This window comes from Oryza glaberrima, chromosome 5, assembly GCF_000147395.1.
Source record: "Oryza glaberrima chromosome 5, OglaRS2, whole genome shotgun sequence".
Taxonomy (NCBI): domain Eukaryota; kingdom Viridiplantae; phylum Streptophyta; class Magnoliopsida; order Poales; family Poaceae; genus Oryza; species Oryza glaberrima.
The window spans coordinates 22,175,560-22,195,754 of record NC_068330.1 but is presented as its reverse complement, the minus strand read 5'-3'; the positions used below and the strand labels follow the sequence as shown (position 1 = coordinate 22,195,754).

Below are 20,195 nucleotides of genomic sequence, written 5' to 3'. Positions count from 1 at the left end.
GGGAATGCTACGCGACATGTCCCTCGTCCCTGCATGGTACTCCCTCTGTCGACAATGTGGGTCTGCATAGCTTCCGCATGTCTGTGTTTGGTTGTGTCCTCGGCGAGAGCGACAATGTTCTCAAGGCAGCCTTCCATCAGGTTGCACCAGCTAACATTGACGTTTTCATCAGCGTATCCGCTAATACGATCAATGATGGCAGCGATCGGATGCACCTGCTCCACAACACCGTCCCCCAGCATCGAGGGGGGTGAGGAAAGCAGTGGATTTAGAACAGGAACATGAAGAAGGGTTTCGGATCGCTTGTCATGAATCTAGCCAATGACAAAGCCGCCTCGCTTGGTGGCGTCGTCTATGCTCATCTGCGGAAGACCACTTTCCCACGCGAGAAGCGTGAACTAGTTAGTTGTCCATGCAGCAGACGCGTCCTAAATAAATGAGAAAAGCACATCCCACCTCCTAATCTAGCGACCGTAGTAGGAAGGATAGCATCATCTTTGAGTTCTTGCCGGCAAGCACGAGACACAAGGCAAGGTGGAGGGGCTTGACGACAACAGGGTTAGAGGCAAGCTTTTCTAATATCTGTGTGGTGTTAGATATGATACTTGTGGGTATATCATCATGTTCGAAGCAAGATCATGTGTAATACGTATAACTATTCATTATTAGACGTTTGCTTCACAATACTCTATATGGCTAAATAAGGTTAGTACTTCCTCCAACTTCTTATTATTTGTGGACTAAGGTGAGATTGTCTTTATAGATACCGTGCAATATAAAAATTGACCACCCACAAATGATAATAGGAATTAAACTTAGGTCTTCCCGTCAAAAGCAACACTCCAAGCCAACGGAATATAGTACTATGTCAATGTAACACATCAATTTATTTAACATGGATATAATAGAAAAATAGACACATATATCCTCCATTCTGTAAAAAATCAATATGGGACGGAGAGAGTAATTAATAACCTATTGGTAGGTAAGATTACGTCTAAAGCGGTACTAGTAAATATGGAAACAAAATTTAAACTTATGATCATACTCGCTCCATCCCAAAAGAACAAAACCAATCCTGAGTTTGAACCTAGACACACACATGTTCAGGTTCAAATCTAGAATTAGATTTTTTTTTGGACGGTGTCCAGGTTCAAACCCCATGATTAGGTTTTTTTTAGACGAAGGGAGTATGCAACAGCAACGCAGTGATGACGTCACAATATTGGTATCACCGAAACCATAAACTCAAACAGATTTTACCCTAAAATCAGTTTCGTAGGAGAATTCTCTTGCTCGAAAAAAAAAATCCAAAATCCAAAGCATAAGCATTCTTCGCTTTTGATGAAAACAGCCCAAGAAGAAGGCCGAAGTCCATTGTCCACTCCATCCAAGTCGGCGCCGCTCTGAACTCTCTGGTAGTAACCCGACCGAAGCAATCCCACTGCCATCTCGGATCTCCCCACCTCCCTCCGCTCCACGCAAAGCACCCGAGTCCCCCCACCCCGACCTCCCTCCCGCTCAAAATCCCCCACCCCCGCGCGCCACGCCACCCCCTCCTCCTCGCCATCCGTCCTGCCCCCGCCGTGGCGCCGAGCTCGCATGAGGTGCACCTCCTCCCCGCGCCGTCCGCAGCAGCCATGGGAGCTCAGCAGAGCGTCAATGCGGGGAAAGGTCCGTGTACTTTCCCTGTTTCTTCCTTGGTTTGGGATGTTCTGCTTGCTGTGTGTGTGGCTAACGTGTTTGTGGAAATGCCGCAGCCAAGGTGGATGTGCACGTCGACCTCACCCACATGCTCTGCGAGGCGCTCCTGCTGCCGCCCATGAGGTGCTCGGTCTTTTGCCTATTAGCGGCGTGGATGCCGTTTGTTTCGGTGGCACTTGGATGTCTGACTTGACTTTGTGTTTGCGTGTTGTGTTCTTGGGTTGTTTTCAGGAACTCTGGCGCCACCTTCTCGCAAATCGTCGGAAGGTAAGCATGTTGGTTTGCATCTCGTTGGTAAATTTCATTTTTGTATACGTGCACCAGACATTGCGCACTCGCAGACAGGTTGTATTCATGTGTTCCTCTGCTTGTGCCTGTGCCTTGGTGTGTCCGTGTTTGTGTCAAACATGTTCTGCATGCTTGCTCTCGCATAGTTGTGTTTCTATAGCTGCTCAGTGCTTAAGCGCCCCTGAATTTTGCTTGATCTTTGGGCCTTCCATGGGCGCACACATGTGCTGCGCCTCTGAATTGCTGTTTATGTCTTTCCACTTCTTTTTGCATTTGGCACTGTGATTTTAAGAATTCGTGTCCACAGGATATCACTCAAACATCCAAGCCTATTTGGGAGGAGCGAGAAGTTAGATGTCATATTGGATAAGGGTATCAATGAATCCAATGCTGTCATTGCCTTTAGACGGCCGAGGCCTGAATGGTTATCACAACAGTCATTTGTCATTCAGGTTGGTTTTCTGTTCAATGTATCTGTGTAAATTTCTTGTCTGGAATAACAGAAATGCTCAAGTGACATAGCACAAGTGCGTTATAATTCTTCATACTGATCTGTTGCATCACATGGTCAGTATCTGCTATAATATCAGAGCAATCAGTAAACATAATATCTTTATATGTGCTCATACTATGGACTGAAGCTTGAATTTGTGACATAACTTTTGTTGCGGATGTTTAGCTTTCATGAAAGTTGAGTGGGTCTTGGGCACTGATAGGATATTGAGAAGAACCTTAGGGACAAGTCACACCTAATTCTATCTCCATAGAGAATGCTAGTTGCTGTTTCACACTCTAGTAGTCTATTTTATTTTTTTTCTAGGAAACCTATGTAAGTATGTATTGTTGATGCACTTCTGAGATACTTATGTTTTGCATACAAGAGTTACTTATGTTTTGCATATAAAATATTGTTTGGTTGTATTAGTTGATTCTTCTGTTCACACTTGTTCTTACTTGCTCTGGTTTGAGCAATCAGCACACAATGACACCGGAAATAGCGGTGCATGGCTTTCCGGCTGACAACTTCACACGATCAGGGAGCAGAGGGATAAATCTTAGTCGATTGTCGCTTGGTGTTGAGCTTAATGAACCATCAACATCAAACTGGACATCCGGAACCAGTGTTAAATTCGAGGTGGACATCTACCCAAATCCAGTTGTTGGCTTGCCTTTAGTTATTTTTATATTTTTTTTATCTTTTCTCCAAGTTCATTTGATCATATCTGTTGCCCTTTTTGTCCAGCATATCCGGCCTGTTAATAACGAGGGACGCTCCATAGCCAGGGACCATGATGGCTTTCCTCTAACATGCAGGTGCTAAAGTATTTTACAATTCAAGAACTTTAATATACTCAAAAGGTGCTTATAATTGTCTGTTGTTTTCTTTATCATGCAGTGGTAACCTCCATGATAACATGATTATCTTGAAGCAAGAGTCTGGTTATGCAGATGTTAATGATAATAGCTTCTTAAAAGTATGTTTGTGTTTACTATATTTTAACATATTTACTGTAAGATCTACTTTATCATATAGATCTTATTGACAGGTTAACCTCCAAATGGAACAAGGATTGCCACTTGTACCAAAATCTCTGACCTTCAACAGAGTAAAATGTGCAGTTTCGAAAGGCATGAAATTGGGGCCAACATTTTTGGTTACTAGGTAATGCATGCACCTACTGTTCTCCAGCAAAGTGCCAAACTCCTCAGCAGAAGTAATTAATCTTTTCCTATCTCACAGCTTGACAGGTGGTTCCATTGTGGGGGACATGGCGCCATATCAAGCATTTGCAATAGGCGGACTTGGTAGCGTACGGGGTTATGGTGAGGGTGCAGTTGGTGCAGGAAGACTGTGCCTAATTGCTAACTGTGAATATACGGTTCCTTTGGTATGTATGAAACACTATTTCAGTTCGTAACTAAAACTTGGAATGCCATAGAGAAATTGAGCCCAAACATGGAATTTATAATTGAAGGCAATTTATTGAATAGATGCCTGAGGCTTTACTTAATGTTTAAAGTGGTGTAACATTGATCATTTAGAAAATATTTAAGATAGCAACCAAACACTACAGCAACACAACAACGACGATGACACCAACAACCTTTACTCTGAAGCAATTTTGGGTAGGGTTGGCTAGAGATGAAATTCAAGCTGAGCCACGAACCAAAAGAAACTAGTGCTGTTCCTAGAGGGAAATAATGGTCATCTGAGGGTTCTAGTAGATATGGAGATCATTGCTGGCGATTCAGTGTAAGCTAGCGCTGTTGCTTAAAATTTTCCCTGAAGGTGCTTTGGAGCTTACACAACTGAAAAATCATTCAGCTTCATATTGTGCCTATATTTTTGTGATGATTAGTGCGAAGTGTCCAGTATTCATAGTACTCTAGCTATTTGCATTGTAATATTATACATTCAGATTAAACATAAAAATTTGAACTATCTGTTTCTGTGAAGGCAAAGCATCTGGAGGGTTCTATTTTCATGGACTGCGGCAGTGACTTAGGATCTGCTTGTCATGTCCCTGGTAAGTGCTTCACTCCCTCTGTTTTCCTATGCACTAATTTCTGTTTTACTTAAGTAGAAAATGAGGTTGATATACTAAATTAGTGCTTAAAACAGCCTTGTCCAATAAATGAACTGTATAATCCATAAAGTAAATGAGGGATTTCGCTTACAGCCACCAGCCAGCTACTAGCCTACTACTGTATTATGATGTATGTCCCCAGTGGAATTTATGGAAATATTTCTTAGCCGAGATGTTAGGATGTAACTGTGACCAATCCATCTTAATGAAACTTGACGAGAGTAAACTAATAAGGTTAACACATTAGACCATCGACAGAAAAATGATTTGATTGCTCCCGATGTTACTGTACTATACAGCACAGATATAGAATCAGAATCATAGTAGATTAGTTAAACAACCTTACGAATGAGTACACTCATCCCTATTCATGAAAACGTGGGGTCTTGAATGCTTGATATCCTAATGTCAAGTTGCGTTTAACTTTGTTCTCACCCCACATATGTTTACTTCTGTGATAACGTGTGGATCTTTCCTTTTCTGTTGTACACTACTGTTCAGCAGTGATCATTCATCGTAAAATTGGCAGGTAATCCAGCTCTTCGACAAGGAAAACCGGGATTTGGTGTTGGATTTGGATATGGAATCCACTTTAACACAGACCTTGGTCAAATCCGAGTCGACTATGCTATGAATGCCTTCAGTCGCAAGACGATCTACTTCGGTATCAACAGTGGTGGCGGTTCATAGATTATGAATACAGAGGATTCACATAGCATAGAATTGGCAGTTTGGCACTCAAATTGATTCTTTGCCATAAGATGGACACAAACCCTTCTTTTTTCCATTTCAACTAGTGCTGACATAAGCCGGTGGTTCTAACTTGTGACTTCTGGCAGACCCCTAGATCAGTAGACCCAGTGGGTGTTCCAAACATGCCACCGAAATCATTTGCATGTTTGTGCCAGCATTCGGAAGCTGTACAGTTGAGATGTGTGCCTTTTGTATTTTCTCCTGTTTGGAGATTGAACAGATGGGCCATAAGATAGACATGCACGAACAGCAAACCCTGTGAGATGTGGAAATTTTGACGCTTCTCATGATCTTATTCTTTTATATAGAAATGAGAAAAATACATCATTCATGATGGTCTGTCAATGTGTCGTATTACAGTTAAGTGGAGAAAGGTGTGTCTTTTTCATCCTGACAAGTGTCTTCACTAACTTGGTGTTATGCATCCGTACATGGGTCCTGGGCCATAGTGGCCTAAAGAGCATGGCAACTGGGAAGATAATGTTTTTCTTATCCAAATGTGCTGTGATTTTGATAAGGTAATAATAATCCTATATGGGTTAGAGTTGTGATAACATCTGGCAGTGCCAGTATATATCTGTATAGGAATCAATCTGGAGTGCAATTATGCATATCTAAGACTCTTCTAGTAGTGATGTGACTCTCCTCTTTCATGCAGCCCAACGTCAGAAGTTTCGCTTGCCCATTTGTTGGGGTATGTTGATGTTTCCATTGTGCAAATCCAGCTCTGAAAGTGTCATTGTTTTGAAAATTCACACCGAAAGTGAAAGGGATATTAAATCGATTATGTGAATTAGTAGTTATACATTACTACCCACAGAAAAAAAAAGACCTCCCCATTTTCTTGGTATGAAAACGACAGCTTCACTTCGCTGCCACACATGGATACCACTTGGTTTCCACCTTGTTGACTCCAAAATAAACCTTTTTTCTAAACGTAGTTAAGTTAGATCACCAAACTATAAACTGCTAGTACTATTCAGAGACAAAAATAATCCAAAAGGCATGAAAGAACAAGCAAAATAATTAACTATAGTTATTACTACTGTCAAAGGCTAACGTAATTAGGAGTAACTTGCATTTCGCTCAAAGCTACAAGCTCAATTCACAAGGCAAAATATCCAAACTTCGACAAGAAAACATACAAAAAAGAATTTGCAAGATGATACATATTTTACACATCTCTAAGCATGAACCCATTGATCCGATCACCGCAAGCTTTTACACCGGCGAACTGGCGACGGCGAGGTCCTCGCTCAGGTCGCCGTTGAGCTCGTCGCCGGTGATCCGGTCGAGAACGAGCACGATCCCCATGGCGAACGCGGCGTCGAACCCGGCGCGCAACCACAGCACGAACACGTCGCGCCCCATCACCACGTGCGCGTCCTCGTCCACCTTCCTCCGGACCTCCGCCACCACCACCTCCTCCTCCTCCTCCTCCCCGCCGCCGCCGGCGGGGGCAGCGGCCTTGACGGCCACCACGCGGCAGCAGCGGCGCGGGAAGGACCCGTCGACGCGGAACTCGCCGGCGGCGCCGGGGGCGAGGAGGTCGACGAGGACGGCGGCGGCGCCTGAGCCGACGCCGAGGATGGACGAGCGGCGGGCGGAGAAGAGCGGCTTCTGCCCCGAGGCGGCGCCGTCCCCGAGGAACCCGTCCCAGCGGTGGTGCAGGCTGGGGCGGCGGCGCCGGACGGTGAGCACGGGCTCCCCCTCGGGGCCGAGCAGCGCCAGGTCCCCCGCCGCCGCGCCGCCGCCGCACACCCCGCCGCGCCCGTACGTCTCCACCCTGAACGCCAGCGTCCCCGTCCCGTGGTCGTACGCCTCCAGCCCGTCGCCGGGGCAGAACAGCGTCGTCTTCCTCACCGTCAGCTCCCTGTCCTCCCCGCCGCCGCAGTGCTCCTCCCCCACTATCACCATCCTCTGCTGCTGCGCCATGGACGCAAAACGCAAACGCAAATCAAATCTCTCTCTCTCTCTCTCTCGCTCAACAACTCGCGTGGATTTGAAGGTGGAGAGGAGTGGGAGTGGAACGCGAGGTCGATCTCGCGCGGGGTTGCAATCGCGTCGCCTTTTCTCGGTGGGAGACGCCGTGATACACACACGCTTCACCTATACGGCTTCGTCTTCGTCGCGTGGTGGTGGTGGCGGTGGTGTGGGGCCACCAGCTAGTGGTAGCTAGGGCTCGCCGTCCGCCCGCGGTCAGTGGCCAAGTTAGAGACTTGTTAATTCGATTATTAACTAGTGTAAAGATCGAAATCATCCAAGTAAGTAAGGAATAAAGATTGGATGCCGACGGTTGTGAAGATAACCTAAACAACGGTCGATGCAATACACTTGTTGGATAAACTCGTAACTAAACTAGTATGGGTTCTCTCGTAGAATCATTCTATTCCGTCACTGTAATCATACGGAACAAAATTAACTTAGTCTAATCACACTTGATGGAATGGAACATGCCAAATGACAGCATGATGTGGAATTGCAGGTGATTTTTTTTTAAAAAAACAATTGCAGGTGAAAATTGAGAACGGTTTGCACAATTGAGCACGACGGATGAGCGGCCGCCTGCCACGTGGCGCGGACACTGCCACGAGCTCCCCCTCGTGCTGGGCTCCGGAGTTCTAGATTTCGGCACCGCCTCTGTCCCACCTTCGGGGCACAGGGCGCTCAGCGTGACAGCCTGAGCGTCATGGTTCACCTCTTATTCTAAACAAGTTTTGGTCCCCGCAACTGTGAGATGAGTAGTCTCCGTCCGATTTTAAGAGACGTTTTCGTATATGATGTCTGATCTTTCGTTTTATTTGGGCCAAACATAAAGTATTTATATTTTATTATCTAATAACAATATGAATATTAATTATAAAAAAAATTAAGTACAATGAACGAGTGAATACAGAAATAGGGAGTAGTACGGATTGCAGGCCGCAGCATCAAAAAATGCTTTCCGGTTAACCTACCTCCGCTGTCACCATGTACACTAATCAGCAGGTACTACTACTAAGTAAAACAGCAGGACAAGACAACTAATCAGTACGGAGTAATCAACTATGGTCAGATTTGATTAAAAAACAACAACAGATTTGATCGGCGAAGCAGTAGTATAAAATGAAGGAGATTGAAGAAAACGAGAGGAGATCGATCTAGCTTGGGTCGCAGTACGTCGTACCTTCTTCGAATCGAATCGGTGGCCGTGTCCGGCGGCGGGGGCGGCGCGGCCATGTGTTAACGCGAGCTGGCTGCTGGCCAAGTGTCGAGCACCTGTCGTTCTCATGCGGACGCGGGCGGTAGAAGCTCACAGGCCAGCCGGTGACCGTGGAGGAGGCGGGCCGACGGCCGTCGCGGCCGTTAACCGAAGGCATATATATACGCGCGCCTATTACGATTTGTTTTGTGACAGATATGCATTTGCTTTCGAACCTGACAGACGTGAGACGTGGCCTACATAGCAGCCTCGCTTCCGCTTTTGAATGCTCCATCTATACCAACAAACGTTTATTTTTCACCAATCTAGCACGTACCAGTAAAAAAAACTAGAATACGTTAACTTCATTAAAATATAATGTAATTATTTCTCTCTTTATCTACTCCTAATACATTTATCATACTCCTAATACATTTATCATTTACTTTTACAAACTCTGATACAATAGTTGCTTTATAAAATTTTCTTTTATAAATAGGAGGATCCAAAAGTGATCTTATTCTATGACGAAGGGGTAGTAAATTATAAGTTATGTTCTAAAATATAAAATCTGATCACATAAGCTGTTTACAGTAGCATAAATAATAACAATTTAACAATTTGTTTTTTAATTGGAAACGGTTCGTATTGTGGTTGTTTGGACACTTTTGTAAGCCTTGCATATCTATTGAGTAATGCCTGAGTCGCAGCATTAAGGTCTGACCTAAATTAAGCGAAGGCGACCACTTCGCAGTATTGTGCCAATTCCAATTTTAAACTACCGCAGACTTGTTGCATAGCTTTCGACTGAGCGGCAGTCCGATGTAACTTATGAATAAGCCAATTAGCCAACATTAATAAGAGGTCTAATTCCGCAACGAAAAAGCCCAAGAAACATAAAACAGTTCCGATGAAATCCATGGAGCTATTATGAGATAGCAAGCACTAGCTCCTAGCACGGCTTCATAAAAAACAATCAAATTCTATAAATTTAAGCCGATTAAGATTAGATATAAAATTATCGTGATCGGTAGAAGGAAATAGGCATAGAAATTAAACTAGAGATGGTATAGAAAATGACTGGAGTGATGGTTGCGAACTTGTGATCCATTGAGATGAGGAAGTACGCTAAAAAATATTTAAATTGTGGTATAAATTTTGAACACTAAAAATATGTATATTTTGGAACAGAGCAAGTATCATCTATCAATAGGATTAAAAAACCAAATTAAATATATTTACAACAACATCTGAGTCAATTTGTAGTAAAATTTATTCGAATTCTATCAACTTTCGTCGGTAACCGATTCATTCCTGAAAGCCCGGTGCATCTGCAAACAGCGTTTGATCCGATCCGGCCGGATTCATCTAACTGCACGTCACGCCCTCCGCATGTGCCTCCCCTTCGCCCGCTCGCTCCGTCGTTAAGCCAGATCGCCCGCCGCTCCGTGCCCTAGCGCCGCCGCCGCCGCCGCCGACACCGGAATCGCCGGGCAGACTGCGAGCGCGGAGCCACCAGCGTGGGGCGGCGGGATGGGCGAGGAGGCCAAGTACCTCGAGACGGCGCGGGCCGAGCGCTCCGTGTGGCTGATGAAGTGCCCCCCGGTCGTCTCGCACGCCTGGCAGGGCGCCGTGTCCTCCTCCGACGCCGCCGGCTCCAACCCTAACCCCGTCGTCGCCAAGGTCGTCCTCTCCCTTGACCTCCTCCGCTCCGAGGAGCCCTCCCTCCAGGCAAGCCTCCCCCGCCCACTCCCTCTCCCTTGCGGATTCGAATGGTAGTACATTCTCTTCGAGCAAAATGATATGACCCTATGGCCGTGGGGGTTGGTAATGTATGAACCTCAAATGTAGATTTCATGCATTATGCTTGGGAAAAATGGGACAAAATTCTGCACCGACCGTAACATAGATGTAGTGGTGGAGGGTTTGACTGCCGAATGTGATAATACGATTGATTGGATGGGTAACATTTCAGTTGATTTCCCATTTGCGAATTGCTAGACAGAATCAGATGCATTGAAGAGTGCAGAGGTTTAATTAGAGCGGGATACGTCATACTGCTCTGCTCTGTTTGATAATTGTTCCCCGTTCTATGTTAGTTTCATCACTCATTTCTTTTTGCTTGTGGTGCCTATAGTTGCATCATTCATTATAACATGGTGCTATTGGCATGGCAGTTCAAGATGGAGATGGCTCAAACTAACACTGGCAATACACCAAAGAGTTACTCCTTGAATATGTCCAAGGATTTTGTACCAATGTGTGTTTTCTCTGAGTCTAACCAAGGTAGGAGTCCAATTCCCAGCTTGTTAACTTATACTGCTTGCGTTCTTTTTCTCTGTATATATTACTATCCTGATAGACATAGTTTTTACTCGTTCCTGTATGTCAGAAGTCTCTTCATACAATCATACTTGATTTTACCTGTATGAGTTTAGACATACTACGTTTGGGGCTTCCCACAAGTTTAAGTGCATGCTTTTGTACTATGAAGCATGAATCAGACTGGAATGAGTAGGTGACTAGGTGCTTATTGTTGGACATTTATTGATCCTATGTCTGGGGCTTCCTACAAGTTTGAGTGCATGCTTTGTACTATGAAGCATGGGTGACTAGGTGGTTATTGTAAGATCAGTATTTCCTAAACTTGTTTGTGGTTTAGTAGCCATCTATTTAGCACTTGTGCTAAGGGGCCTTCACATAATCCTTCGTGTGTGTGCATCTTTTGTCCAAGTTACTCCAATAAATAGGAAAAATACTATCATGTTGTTTGCCAAAGTCAATGGTGTCCGGATTGATTTAATTAGTAACTAGTAAGCCTTCAAGAATCTTGACTGGAGGTGAGCTATCACTGGCAGTTTACTGCGTTCCCAGTCAGAAAGTTACCCTTACTGGTTACCAGTGATTCTTATGGATTTTTTATTACTACTTACATTTTTGGGGATCTTTCAAGTTTCAATAGCATCTAAGTTTTGACTATCACCCAAAAATGACCTTTGTGTGTTGTAGGGAAACTTTCATGTGAAGGAAAAGTCGAGCATAAATTTGACATGAAGCCTCACAGTGATAATTTGGTGAACTATGGAAAGTTATGCCGTGAAAGGACACAAAAGTCCATGATCAAAACTAGAAAAGTGCAGGTGAAGTACTGCAGTCCTTCATTGGCTATCTTACATTACCGTAATTTTAAAGCATTCTGATTTGTGGTTTTGTTCCCTACTTGAAGGTAATTGAGGATCACAGAATGAGCCTGATACCGTTGCCTGGCATGGTTGGTCTCATACCTTCTGGTTCTAAGGTGCTTTCATTTTCCGAAATGAAGATTGAGATTTCCTTTTTGTTCTTCTGTTATCATTAATGATATAGATCAACATTCTTAATAACTCTAGGTGTTTAATTTCTGTGGTGGATGTTATTTCAAGTTAATAGAGTGCTATCTAGGTAGTAAGGATCTGCATACATGTTTTCTGATTTCTCTCTGATTATGGCTTATAAAATGAGTTCAGTACTTGATTTCCTCTACTTTTTTTTTTTTTTATCTTTACCATGTTGCCAAATGCCAATCATGCGGTCGGCCTCTTCATCTTGAACTACTCATCATCAGTTAAAGTTTCTCATAACACATTTAATTTTGTGCTCTTCAGGAGAAGAAGAAGCAAACACCAACCAAACCATCTGATGCAAAAAGAATACGTAGGGATCGCAGGGAACTGGAAAATATTATATTCAAGCTTTTTGAAAGACAGCCCAATTGGGCACTAAAGGCGCTGGTGCAAGAAACTGACCAGCCAGAGGTATATTCTTGATTTATTTGGCGTGTCTCTATTTTTAAGTGAAAAAAACATTGGTTAAGATACTTTATTTGTGGTGTTCCTATGAACAACAAATATTTTATTCATTACTCTCAATGGTTGCTTTGTGATTGTTTGTGCTTCGTTTTATGCAGCAATTCCTGAAGGAGATTCTGAATGATCTGTGTTTTTACAACAAACGAGGACCAAACCAGGGAACGCATGAGCTCAAGCCTGAGTACAAGAAATCTACAGGGGACACTGATGCTTCTTGAATATGCTAGTTCATTTAACTGCTTTCGGATAACCAACATACTCAACCTGTTGACTCTGAAGTCACGAACATTGAGTTGTGCAGACATCTCATATTTCAGTAACATTCGTTCTGCTGCTAAATGCTAAGAGGCATAGGCGAATAGTTGTAAGGATAGTTTGATACATTTATTAGAGAAAAGAATAGAAAAGGAAAATCTGGAATCTATGTTCAGGTAAAATAATGTGCCTGGTGGGAGTCGCAGCGTAGAGCATAGTCCTATTCATAATTTTCGTTGTTTATATGCTGTTTTTATGTCTCATTTCATCATTTGAAATGCAGGATTTATCTGATTCTTTGAAGATGTTTTTTTATTACCAAGAATAATTATGTCTTCATATTCTTATACCCCGTGTTTCCGTATTTCTTTATCAATTGAATCATATAGTTTTATTAATTAAGCAATGTTAACAACGCGTGACAATGTGTTAGCGCCTCTCTTATCAGGGAAGAATAATTTTTTTTTAGAGAAGGGTATTTTCTACCCGGCCTCCATATCCAACCGGATATATATGGCCATTGAGATAGGGAACTTAGCCCCGTAAACAACCCAATCTAAAATTCGCTCTATAGGAGATTTGAACTTAGGACCTTTGGATACTACTTAGGTCACTGTAACCACTAGGCTACGTGCCCTTTCGTTACTGAGTTGCCAACGCGAGCATGAGACTACTAAATTCCGGTGGTAATGAAATGGTGCTTTGGCTTAACACCAACCGTAAAAGATTGATTTACTAGAGTGAATTGATCAAACAAGATTAATCCATTTTTTTAAGTTTGTAATAATTAAGACTCAATTAATCACATGTTATTATCACATCGTTTTACGTAAAACACTCGATCTTTATCTTCATCTTCAGAAGATTCAAACACCACCTAATTCACCTTTTGCATTTATCATTTTTTTTCCTATTTCAAGACAAGAGGAGGGGGTTCTCAAGTTTGAAGTTTCACCCCAAAACCATGATGAGAAGCAGAAGTCTCGACTCTCGAGGATAGCAGCAACCCACTAACTTTGGTGCAGGTTCGGCCCGTTACGCCAGGAGAAGCAGAAATATCCAGGCCCGGCCCAAAGTTTTCACAATAACTCAACCTTTTGATCTCGCTACGAAGCTCCTCCGCTCCACCCAGGCACGAGCGCCGCCGCCGCCGCCGCCGACTCCACCGGACACCACCCAACGCCGCCAGCCGCCTCCTCCCATCCTCCCTCGATCCGTACGGATAGCCTCCCCGCTCGCTCGGTCTGCGCCCGTTGTCGTCGTCCCGCCGTCTTATCCCTCCCGCGACTCGGCGACGCGCGAAGGCCTCCGGCGCGGCGCTGAAGGTACGTCCTTTTCCCGAGCTCGTTCTACTGTTCCAACTCTGCCATGGCTGCAGTTTTCCATTTTGGGCTGGGTCTGCCACTGTTCTATGGGGTATGCAACTGTTGTCGACGTCGCGTGAAGCCCCTGAATGGCCAGTGTGCGATGCTTGCAAGGTGTTTGTTAAAATGTCTCGGTAGAATATCTTGGACCGTTTGCATATTTTATCCATGCAAAGTTTAGTCCAGTAGGCTGTTAATTTTTCTGTGATTGCCTATTTAGATTTTAGGTGGTGTTAATTCAGCCTCCTGAAGAGGGTGGTTATTGGATACTACGATCCTAGAATGCCGCTGCAGCTTAGCTGGGCGGATCAGCCGCTTAGGCAGGTAGAGCAGCTTCCTTGTCTTGGCCGGATGTCGTCCCTCAGGTTCCAACGGAATGGAGCTGCTGTAGCTGAATAAGACCATAAGTTGTTTTTGTGCAGGAAAGAATAAGCAGAACTGTCATGGAACTCCTCTGCACTGTTGAGACAAACCTGGGATGCCTCATCATAAAGAATAAGTGTCTCCCACGTGATAGGCCATCCTGATGCACCTTATTTCCTCATGTAGTTTTTTCCTTGTAGAAGGTCACACTGAACAAATGCTTTTGAGAATAGAACTGCTACCAGGAAAATGTTGAATGAAGTTGACGATTGTGATGTTTATGTTGTTTTGAAATCCATTAAAGGAATAGGAAAAAAATATATGTTCTGATGATTATTTTTATGATTTTATTATTTAACGTTTTTCCTCAATGTGCGTAGATTTACCATGAATTCTCTCAGCAATGGATTACTGAAGGGCTTGAGGAGGGTCTTAGAACAGCAGAGAAAACCAATTGGTGGGTTGTTTTTCATGGTCGTTTCAAGATTTCTACTCAGTTTTTACTGAGTAAGTTTTGATTAAATATTTGTCTGTGTAGATTTCTACAGAAAATCTCAAGCTTGGAGTTCTACTGTTTCCTTTTCTGATATTGATGAGAAGAGTGAAATGGGAGGTGATGATGATTATACAGATTCAAGACGAGAGTTAGAACCCCAAAGCGTAGACCCCAAGAAGGGCTGGGGATTCCGTGGTGTTCACAGGGTATTTAAGTATAATATGAAAAGGATACTTCATGTTTTGGTTTTCAAGCTTAACTTGGTATTAATTGATTGTTTCAACTTTCTAGGCTATAATATGCGGAAAAGTCGGACAGGTTCCTGTGCAGAAAATTTTAAGGAATGGTCGTACAGTGACTGTTTTTACAGTTGGAACTGGTGGCATGTTTGACCAGAGGGTAGTAGGGGATGCAGATCTGCCAAAGCCAGCTCAGTGGCATCGGATAGCCATTCATAATGACCAGCTAGGTGCTTTTGCTGTCCAGAAGCTGGTGAAGAAGTACGTGGTTTCAGTGAGAAGATCACCCTTTTTCTTTTCTCCATACAAGTATACAACTATATACCATTTCCTAGTTCTATGGCTTGAAATTCTTTTTTACTGTGGTTGGTGCTGTCTTTGTTCTTGCCTTATTTCAGTTCTGCAGTTTATGTTGAGGGTGATATTGAAACCAGAGTATACAATGACAGCATTAATGATCAAGTGAAAAATATACCAGAGATTTGTCTTCGACGCGATGGTATGTTGATCTGCCATTCCACTAGAAACTTTGTGGTAGTAATATTTTATAGCAAGAATAAATAACGTTTGAAGTTTGAACAATTTTCTCGGGGTAACTCCATAACTCTGTTACCAAACTGGACACAGAAGCCTGCTGCTTTGTTTAATTATACTGCATTTGAGTAATGTTGATAGCTATTCTTTTGTACTTATTTATTTTGATTTTCTTTGTTGTTGTAAAAGCTTATCCTTGGAAAAATATTTATATGTACAGGTAAGATTCGGCTGATTAAATCTGGCGAGAGTGCTGCTAGCATTTCATTAGATGAGCTAAGTAAGTTCACTGAAAACCTTAATATTCTGATTTATGAGAATCTTGCATTACTTGTATTTGTTGTGATTATGCAACTATGATTGGTCTCCACAATTATCTGCATGCAGATGTCCAGTGTTTTAGATTTTAGTATTTACCATTTAATCATGACAACCTTTGTATGCAGGAGAAGGATTGTTCTAGTTTGAAAGATCTCAGCACAAGCAGGCCAGGAGTACAGGCATGTTTCAACTCTTTTGTTGATTGTTTTAACAGTATTAGGATTTTGACTTCTAAGAAGTGTCCATGCACCCTGTTAGCTGTGGGTCATGTGTTTTTTATTAATTTGAACTTGAAATGTGCATATTGTGAATTATCTGTAGAACACCTTCAGCTTTCAATCAAGCATTTCCCTGCCAATACTTATCTGTCATTGATTGGTGCCTCGTGCTATCTTTCAGTAGAAAGTGATATTTTGATGCCTTTACCAGGCTCATTTCTTCATAAGTTTCTCATAGCGTGGTATTTTACTTGTATCGCGTCTTCATCTTAATGAAATATGTTGTTACAACTTCAGCTTGTTACATAAGGGTGATTACAAATTATAAGAAATGTCATAGATTCACAGATCTTGCAAATCAAATATTACAAACCTGGAATGGTAGAGTACCTAATTCTATTTATATTTCTTCACTCTATTTGTACATGTTGCTGATAGATTCTCCCTGGGGTATTTGTACATGAATAGTTGCACAATGACAATCTTAGGCCAATTTGTTCAATGATTTTAAGAATGTAAGACACTGAACCATAACTAGTCTCTAGTTGGTGGAATAAAAGTGATCACTTGTCATTATTAATTTTCATCATAGATCATCAAAATCAATTAGGTGAGAAACAAACCTCTGAGTAAATATTCTCGAGTGGCGAAGAAGAACACAGGATAACCTGCATGTTCACACAAAAGCATAGTATCTCTTGTCAACGAAGTTTGTAGATCTTCATGCTGAAATGTGGTGATCTTGAAACTTATTCATATGACCAAATTGTATTTACACTTGACATGTTGCCAGGGAATATAAAAGGTAATACTAGTAAATTAACTGTTGAGTAGGTTGAGAGAAATCTTACATCAGTCACACCCTTATCTAAAAGCATAATTCTGATGTTCTTCGCTTTGGAACCTTGTCAATTGTCACCAAGTAAGAATGGGTGTGCTTTTGATGGTATTTCAGGCTTTACCTTATCCTTTGACCTCTTTCTGAGCATCTCCTTCATGCCATCCGCCACCTTGACTGCAGGGCTTGATAGTGCCATCCTGCAGAATGCCATATGAGCTTTGATAGCATCTTCGATGCCATCCTGTTCTCTTCTGTCTTTACTGAGCTCATCCCCTACTGCCTCTGAGCATAAGCCACAAAGCCATTTCCCTCCGAAGTTTGCCTTGACATTCTCTATGTATTCCTGGGTGCAATCCTCTTCCAGGCCACAGCACGCACACCTCACTGATTCAATGTCCATCTTCAATGCTGATGCCTGATGGAAAGAGGACTAAAAGAACAATAGTAGATGCATGGGAGTAGAGAAGGAGAAAGAAGGTGGGAGAAGGCAAATAGAAGGAAACAGTATGGAGTTCAGGACTAGGTCGCTGCTTGTGTGGATAATTTTTGTAGACCTCTCCTTCCTTTTGGATTGGCTTGTTTAGCTTGGTATGTTATTGAAATTTTGAGATTTGCCCAGACCCATAGTATCTTCAACAGTGTACTACCTCTTGAAAGAATAAGAAAGATAATATGATTTTTTTGATGCCTACCAGTTTCCTAGGTAAAAATATAGGAAACCGTAGTTCACATGACTGCAACTGTGTTGAAGGTAAAGGCAGGAGCAGGTTCCCATAGCCTGAATTAGCTAGTACAGTTTTGTTTTTCCTGTGTGAAGACGCACGATGGATGACAAATAAACATGCTATAAGATCCAAATAAAAATGCAAAAGAAAAGTTATTCCCATATCTAAAAATTGTATACTTGATCACATGCGGTCAATTAGCCATCTACATATGCACATTACAAAGAACACAACACAAGCTTATCTACCTTTAGTGAAGGAGTGGGGGCATATCACCATCACATTAGCTTATCCTTTTACGACAGTATAAATTTCAATGATTTTGTTTTATATAAGTCTTTACATGATGATGTCTTTAAAGGTTGTTACATGCCTAATATGTGTGATATATACTAGAAATGTCAGACACCTGGTTTCTAACGCAACAACCTTGTTTAGGTTGATTACTGAAATGTCGCACTCCTAATATTAGTCGCATCGCCTTCGTTTGTACGTATATACTTTTCTGGGCAGGTCGTAACCTGTTTATCTGTGCATTATTAGGTTCAAAAGATAAAGTGGATACGTGCAGGCTCAACGATGATGCTGGCCTCTCAAAGAAAAGAAAAACGACGATGCTGCTTCACCGAAGCGAAATTTGTTGTAGCAGGCATGTGAACCTTGTCCTGGCCGCCCTTCCAGTCGTATTTTCATTATCAACATCCTTTAATGTACTCTTGATTAACATCTTAGCAGTCAAATTTACAGTAGTGTCATGGTGTGTATGTGTTGGGAACGTATTGCTTTGGTGGCTATACGTCTTGTCACGACAACACGACGATGTAACGATGAATTCTCGTTGTTTTGGTACACGGGGTAGATGCGCTCAGCCTAACTGCTCGTGTCGCAACTCGCAAATGCAGCGTCTTTTTCTGTCGAGTTGTCAGAGTGAATCCTCCACGTGTTATAATAAGTCTTTCAGATCCGTTGATCTTAAAAAAATGATTAGGTGCTTAGCTAGGCTCTGTTGAGAACATGGAAGCTACAGGAATTCTGCAGAATTGCTGGTGAAACATATCATTTCTTCCCAGCGTCTGAAACTGCATTCAATAGGTGCAAAAACACCGGTAGAAAAGATGATCTTTGGAGTAGATCAGCGGCGTAGACGGACAAACAGCTCTGCGCTTGTTTCCATATGATGCTAGCGCGGAAGGACATTATTGGGAAACTATTAACTCTCGAGTGAACGTGTCACTCGTTGTTTACGTGTTACTTAAATTGTTATGTAAAAAATTTTAAAAAATATATTAACATGTAATAAATCACTCCGCAAGCATGCAAAATTAAAATTAACTTTTAAATATTGCAACGAAAAAAGAAATTTATTTTTGAATACACATTAAATAGTTGTAGTCTAATTTGTTTTTTTCGTTGTGAATTGTGGAAATTGAATTTTAACTTTCATATTTGTGGAGTGATATATCATATATTGATACATATTTTAAATTTTCTCATAACTCAAATTTACAAATAACGAAGGAATGGCCTAGAGTTTAAAATCCACTCTCAACATTATTGTCCTCCGGCCGTTGGGTGGAACAGTAGTGCCTTCTGTGCAGAGAGAGGAACGCGTACGTCATGCACGTTGTCGCCTCGTTGTCTCCTCGGCACCTGAGACAGCGAACTTCCCCCGCCCGCCCACCCGCCGCCGTGCCGCTCTGGCCACGCGTGGCGCAGGAGAGGAGGCGGCCATGGACGCATCGGCATGTCCATGCGTGGCGCGCTGGGTGCCCGGCCGGAGGGTCACGGGGACAACGGGGGCGGAGGGCGCCGTTGCACGTGGCTCGGACAGTCGGACACCACAGGGTTGCCCCTGCCCAGCCCGCTCGATCGACAGCACAGCCGCCCGTGGGAGGAGGCACTGCTCGCGTGCGCCACGTGAACGATCTCTCCATCCGTCGTCTGCAAGAGGGGCCCGGTAATATGCCGTCGGTCGGACGCCGCCGCTGTCTGCTTGTCTTGACGTGTTACGGGTGCAACGTACGCGGCCGGCGGCGTACGGTACCGCGTCCAGCAGCGGCGGCTCCAGGATCAATTCGTTGGGTGGTCCTACTTAGCGTGCCAAATTGTCATAATGTTATAAAATCAAGTCAAAATTATCAAATACAGTGGTAATATAATTCAAATATTGCAATATAGCTCAGAACATCACAAATTAATTAAAACCAACATTTAAGTTCGAAGTTACGGAAGTTATTACAACATAAATAATTCAAATATCTTACAATGTCTCTATTCCTTTTCACGTGCCACTGCAATTTGCACCACAAATTAATGAGAAACTAAGTCGTATTGACTACTAACTAAGTTGTTGCTTAAAAAAAAAAATCTAAGTTTCAGTTTTCATTCACATTTTTTCATCCATATTTTTCATTCACCATCACGATGACTGGTCTATTCAAAGTAAATACAAAAGACTACGAATGACTAAATGAGTA

General features: G+C 42.7%; 5 protein-coding genes across 5 annotated transcripts; 3 read left to right on the top strand and 2 right to left on the bottom strand.

Annotated features, from left to right (window-relative positions):
* The first annotated feature begins 1,501 nt into the window (after nt 1-1,501).
* LOC127774980 (outer envelope protein 39, chloroplastic) lies at nt 1,502-6,174 on the top strand. Its single transcript, XM_052301276.1, has 11 exons — nt 1,502-1,674; nt 1,761-1,827; nt 1,936-1,971; nt 2,300-2,444; nt 2,969-3,127; nt 3,236-3,306; nt 3,389-3,467; nt 3,540-3,655; nt 3,734-3,881; nt 4,451-4,520; nt 5,110-6,174. Exons 1-11 carry the CDS (start codon nt 1,641-1,643, stop codon nt 5,268-5,270), a joined length of 1,086 nt encoding a protein of 361 aa, XP_052157236.1. The 5' UTR covers nt 1,502-1,640; the 3' UTR covers nt 5,271-6,174.
* A 167-nt stretch (nt 6,175-6,341) lies between these two features.
* Nucleotides 6,342-7,596, bottom strand: LOC127774981 (protein LURP-one-related 5-like). Its single transcript, XM_052301277.1, has one exon. The coding sequence runs from the start codon at nt 7,266-7,268 to the stop codon at nt 6,555-6,557; it is 714 nt and encodes a 237-aa protein (XP_052157237.1). The 5' UTR covers nt 7,269-7,596; the 3' UTR covers nt 6,342-6,554.
* Nucleotides 7,597-9,887: 2,291 nt separating this feature from the next.
* On the top strand, nt 9,888-12,802 carry LOC127772882 (uncharacterized). Its single transcript, XM_052298870.1, has 6 exons — nt 9,888-10,245; nt 10,692-10,800; nt 11,524-11,654; nt 11,741-11,812; nt 12,159-12,308; nt 12,461-12,802. The coding sequence occupies exons 1-6, from the start codon at nt 10,048-10,050 to the stop codon at nt 12,578-12,580; spliced, it is 780 nt and encodes a 259-aa protein (XP_052154830.1). The 5' UTR covers nt 9,888-10,047; the 3' UTR covers nt 12,581-12,802.
* Nucleotides 12,803-13,715: 913 nt separating this feature from the next.
* LOC127772516 (single-stranded DNA-binding protein, mitochondrial-like) lies at nt 13,716-18,687 on the top strand. Its single transcript, XM_052298445.1, has 8 exons — nt 13,716-13,942; nt 14,725-14,801; nt 14,883-15,046; nt 15,132-15,340; nt 15,478-15,578; nt 15,834-15,893; nt 16,060-16,113; nt 18,262-18,687. Exons 2-7 carry the CDS (start codon nt 14,732-14,734, stop codon nt 16,074-16,076), a joined length of 621 nt encoding a protein of 206 aa, XP_052154405.1. The 5' UTR covers nt 13,716-13,942; nt 14,725-14,731; the 3' UTR covers nt 16,077-16,113; nt 18,262-18,687.
* LOC127774273 (uncharacterized) lies at nt 17,061-17,393 on the bottom strand. Its single transcript, XM_052300516.1, has one exon. The coding sequence runs from the start codon at nt 17,391-17,393 to the stop codon at nt 17,061-17,063; it is 333 nt and encodes a 110-aa protein (XP_052156476.1).
* Nucleotides 18,688-20,195: the final 1,508 nt, after the last annotated feature.

Excerpts from the sequence above, each read along its gene's own strand:
- LOC127774980 (XM_052301276.1), top strand. The coding sequence starts at position 1,641 with ATGGGAGCTCAGCAGAGCGTCAATGCGGGGAAAG. Across the intron at positions 1,828-1,935 it reads CTCCTGCTGCCGCCCATGAG|GAACTCTGGCGCCACCTTCT; the intron begins GTGCTCGGTCTT and ends GGTTGTTTTCAG. Across the intron at positions 3,307-3,388 it reads GGCTTTCCTCTAACATGCAG|TGGTAACCTCCATGATAACA; the intron begins GTGCTAAAGTAT and ends TTTATCATGCAG.
- LOC127774981 (XM_052301277.1), bottom strand. The coding sequence starts at position 7,268 with ATGGCGCAGCAGCAGAGGATGGTGATAGTGGGGGAGGAGCACTGCGGC.
- LOC127772882 (XM_052298870.1), top strand. The coding sequence starts at position 10,048 with ATGGGCGAGGAGGCCAAGTACCTCGAGACGGCGCGGGCCGAGCGCTCC. Across the intron at positions 10,246-10,691 it reads CCGAGGAGCCCTCCCTCCAG|TTCAAGATGGAGATGGCTCA; the intron begins GCAAGCCTCCCC and ends TTGGCATGGCAG. Across the intron at positions 12,309-12,460 it reads AAGAAACTGACCAGCCAGAG|CAATTCCTGAAGGAGATTCT; the intron begins GTATATTCTTGA and ends CGTTTTATGCAG.
- LOC127772516 (XM_052298445.1), top strand. The coding sequence starts at position 14,732 with ATGAATTCTCTCAGCAATGGATTACTGAAGGGCTTGAGGAGGGTCTTA. Across the intron at positions 14,802-14,882 it reads ACAGCAGAGAAAACCAATTG|ATTTCTACAGAAAATCTCAA; the intron begins GTGGGTTGTTTT and ends TTGTCTGTGTAG. Across the intron at positions 15,047-15,131 it reads GATTCCGTGGTGTTCACAGG|GCTATAATATGCGGAAAAGT; the intron begins GTATTTAAGTAT and ends TCAACTTTCTAG.
- LOC127774273 (XM_052300516.1), bottom strand. The coding sequence starts at position 17,393 with ATGGACATTGAATCAGTGAGGTGTGCGTGCTGTGGCCTGGAAGAGGAT.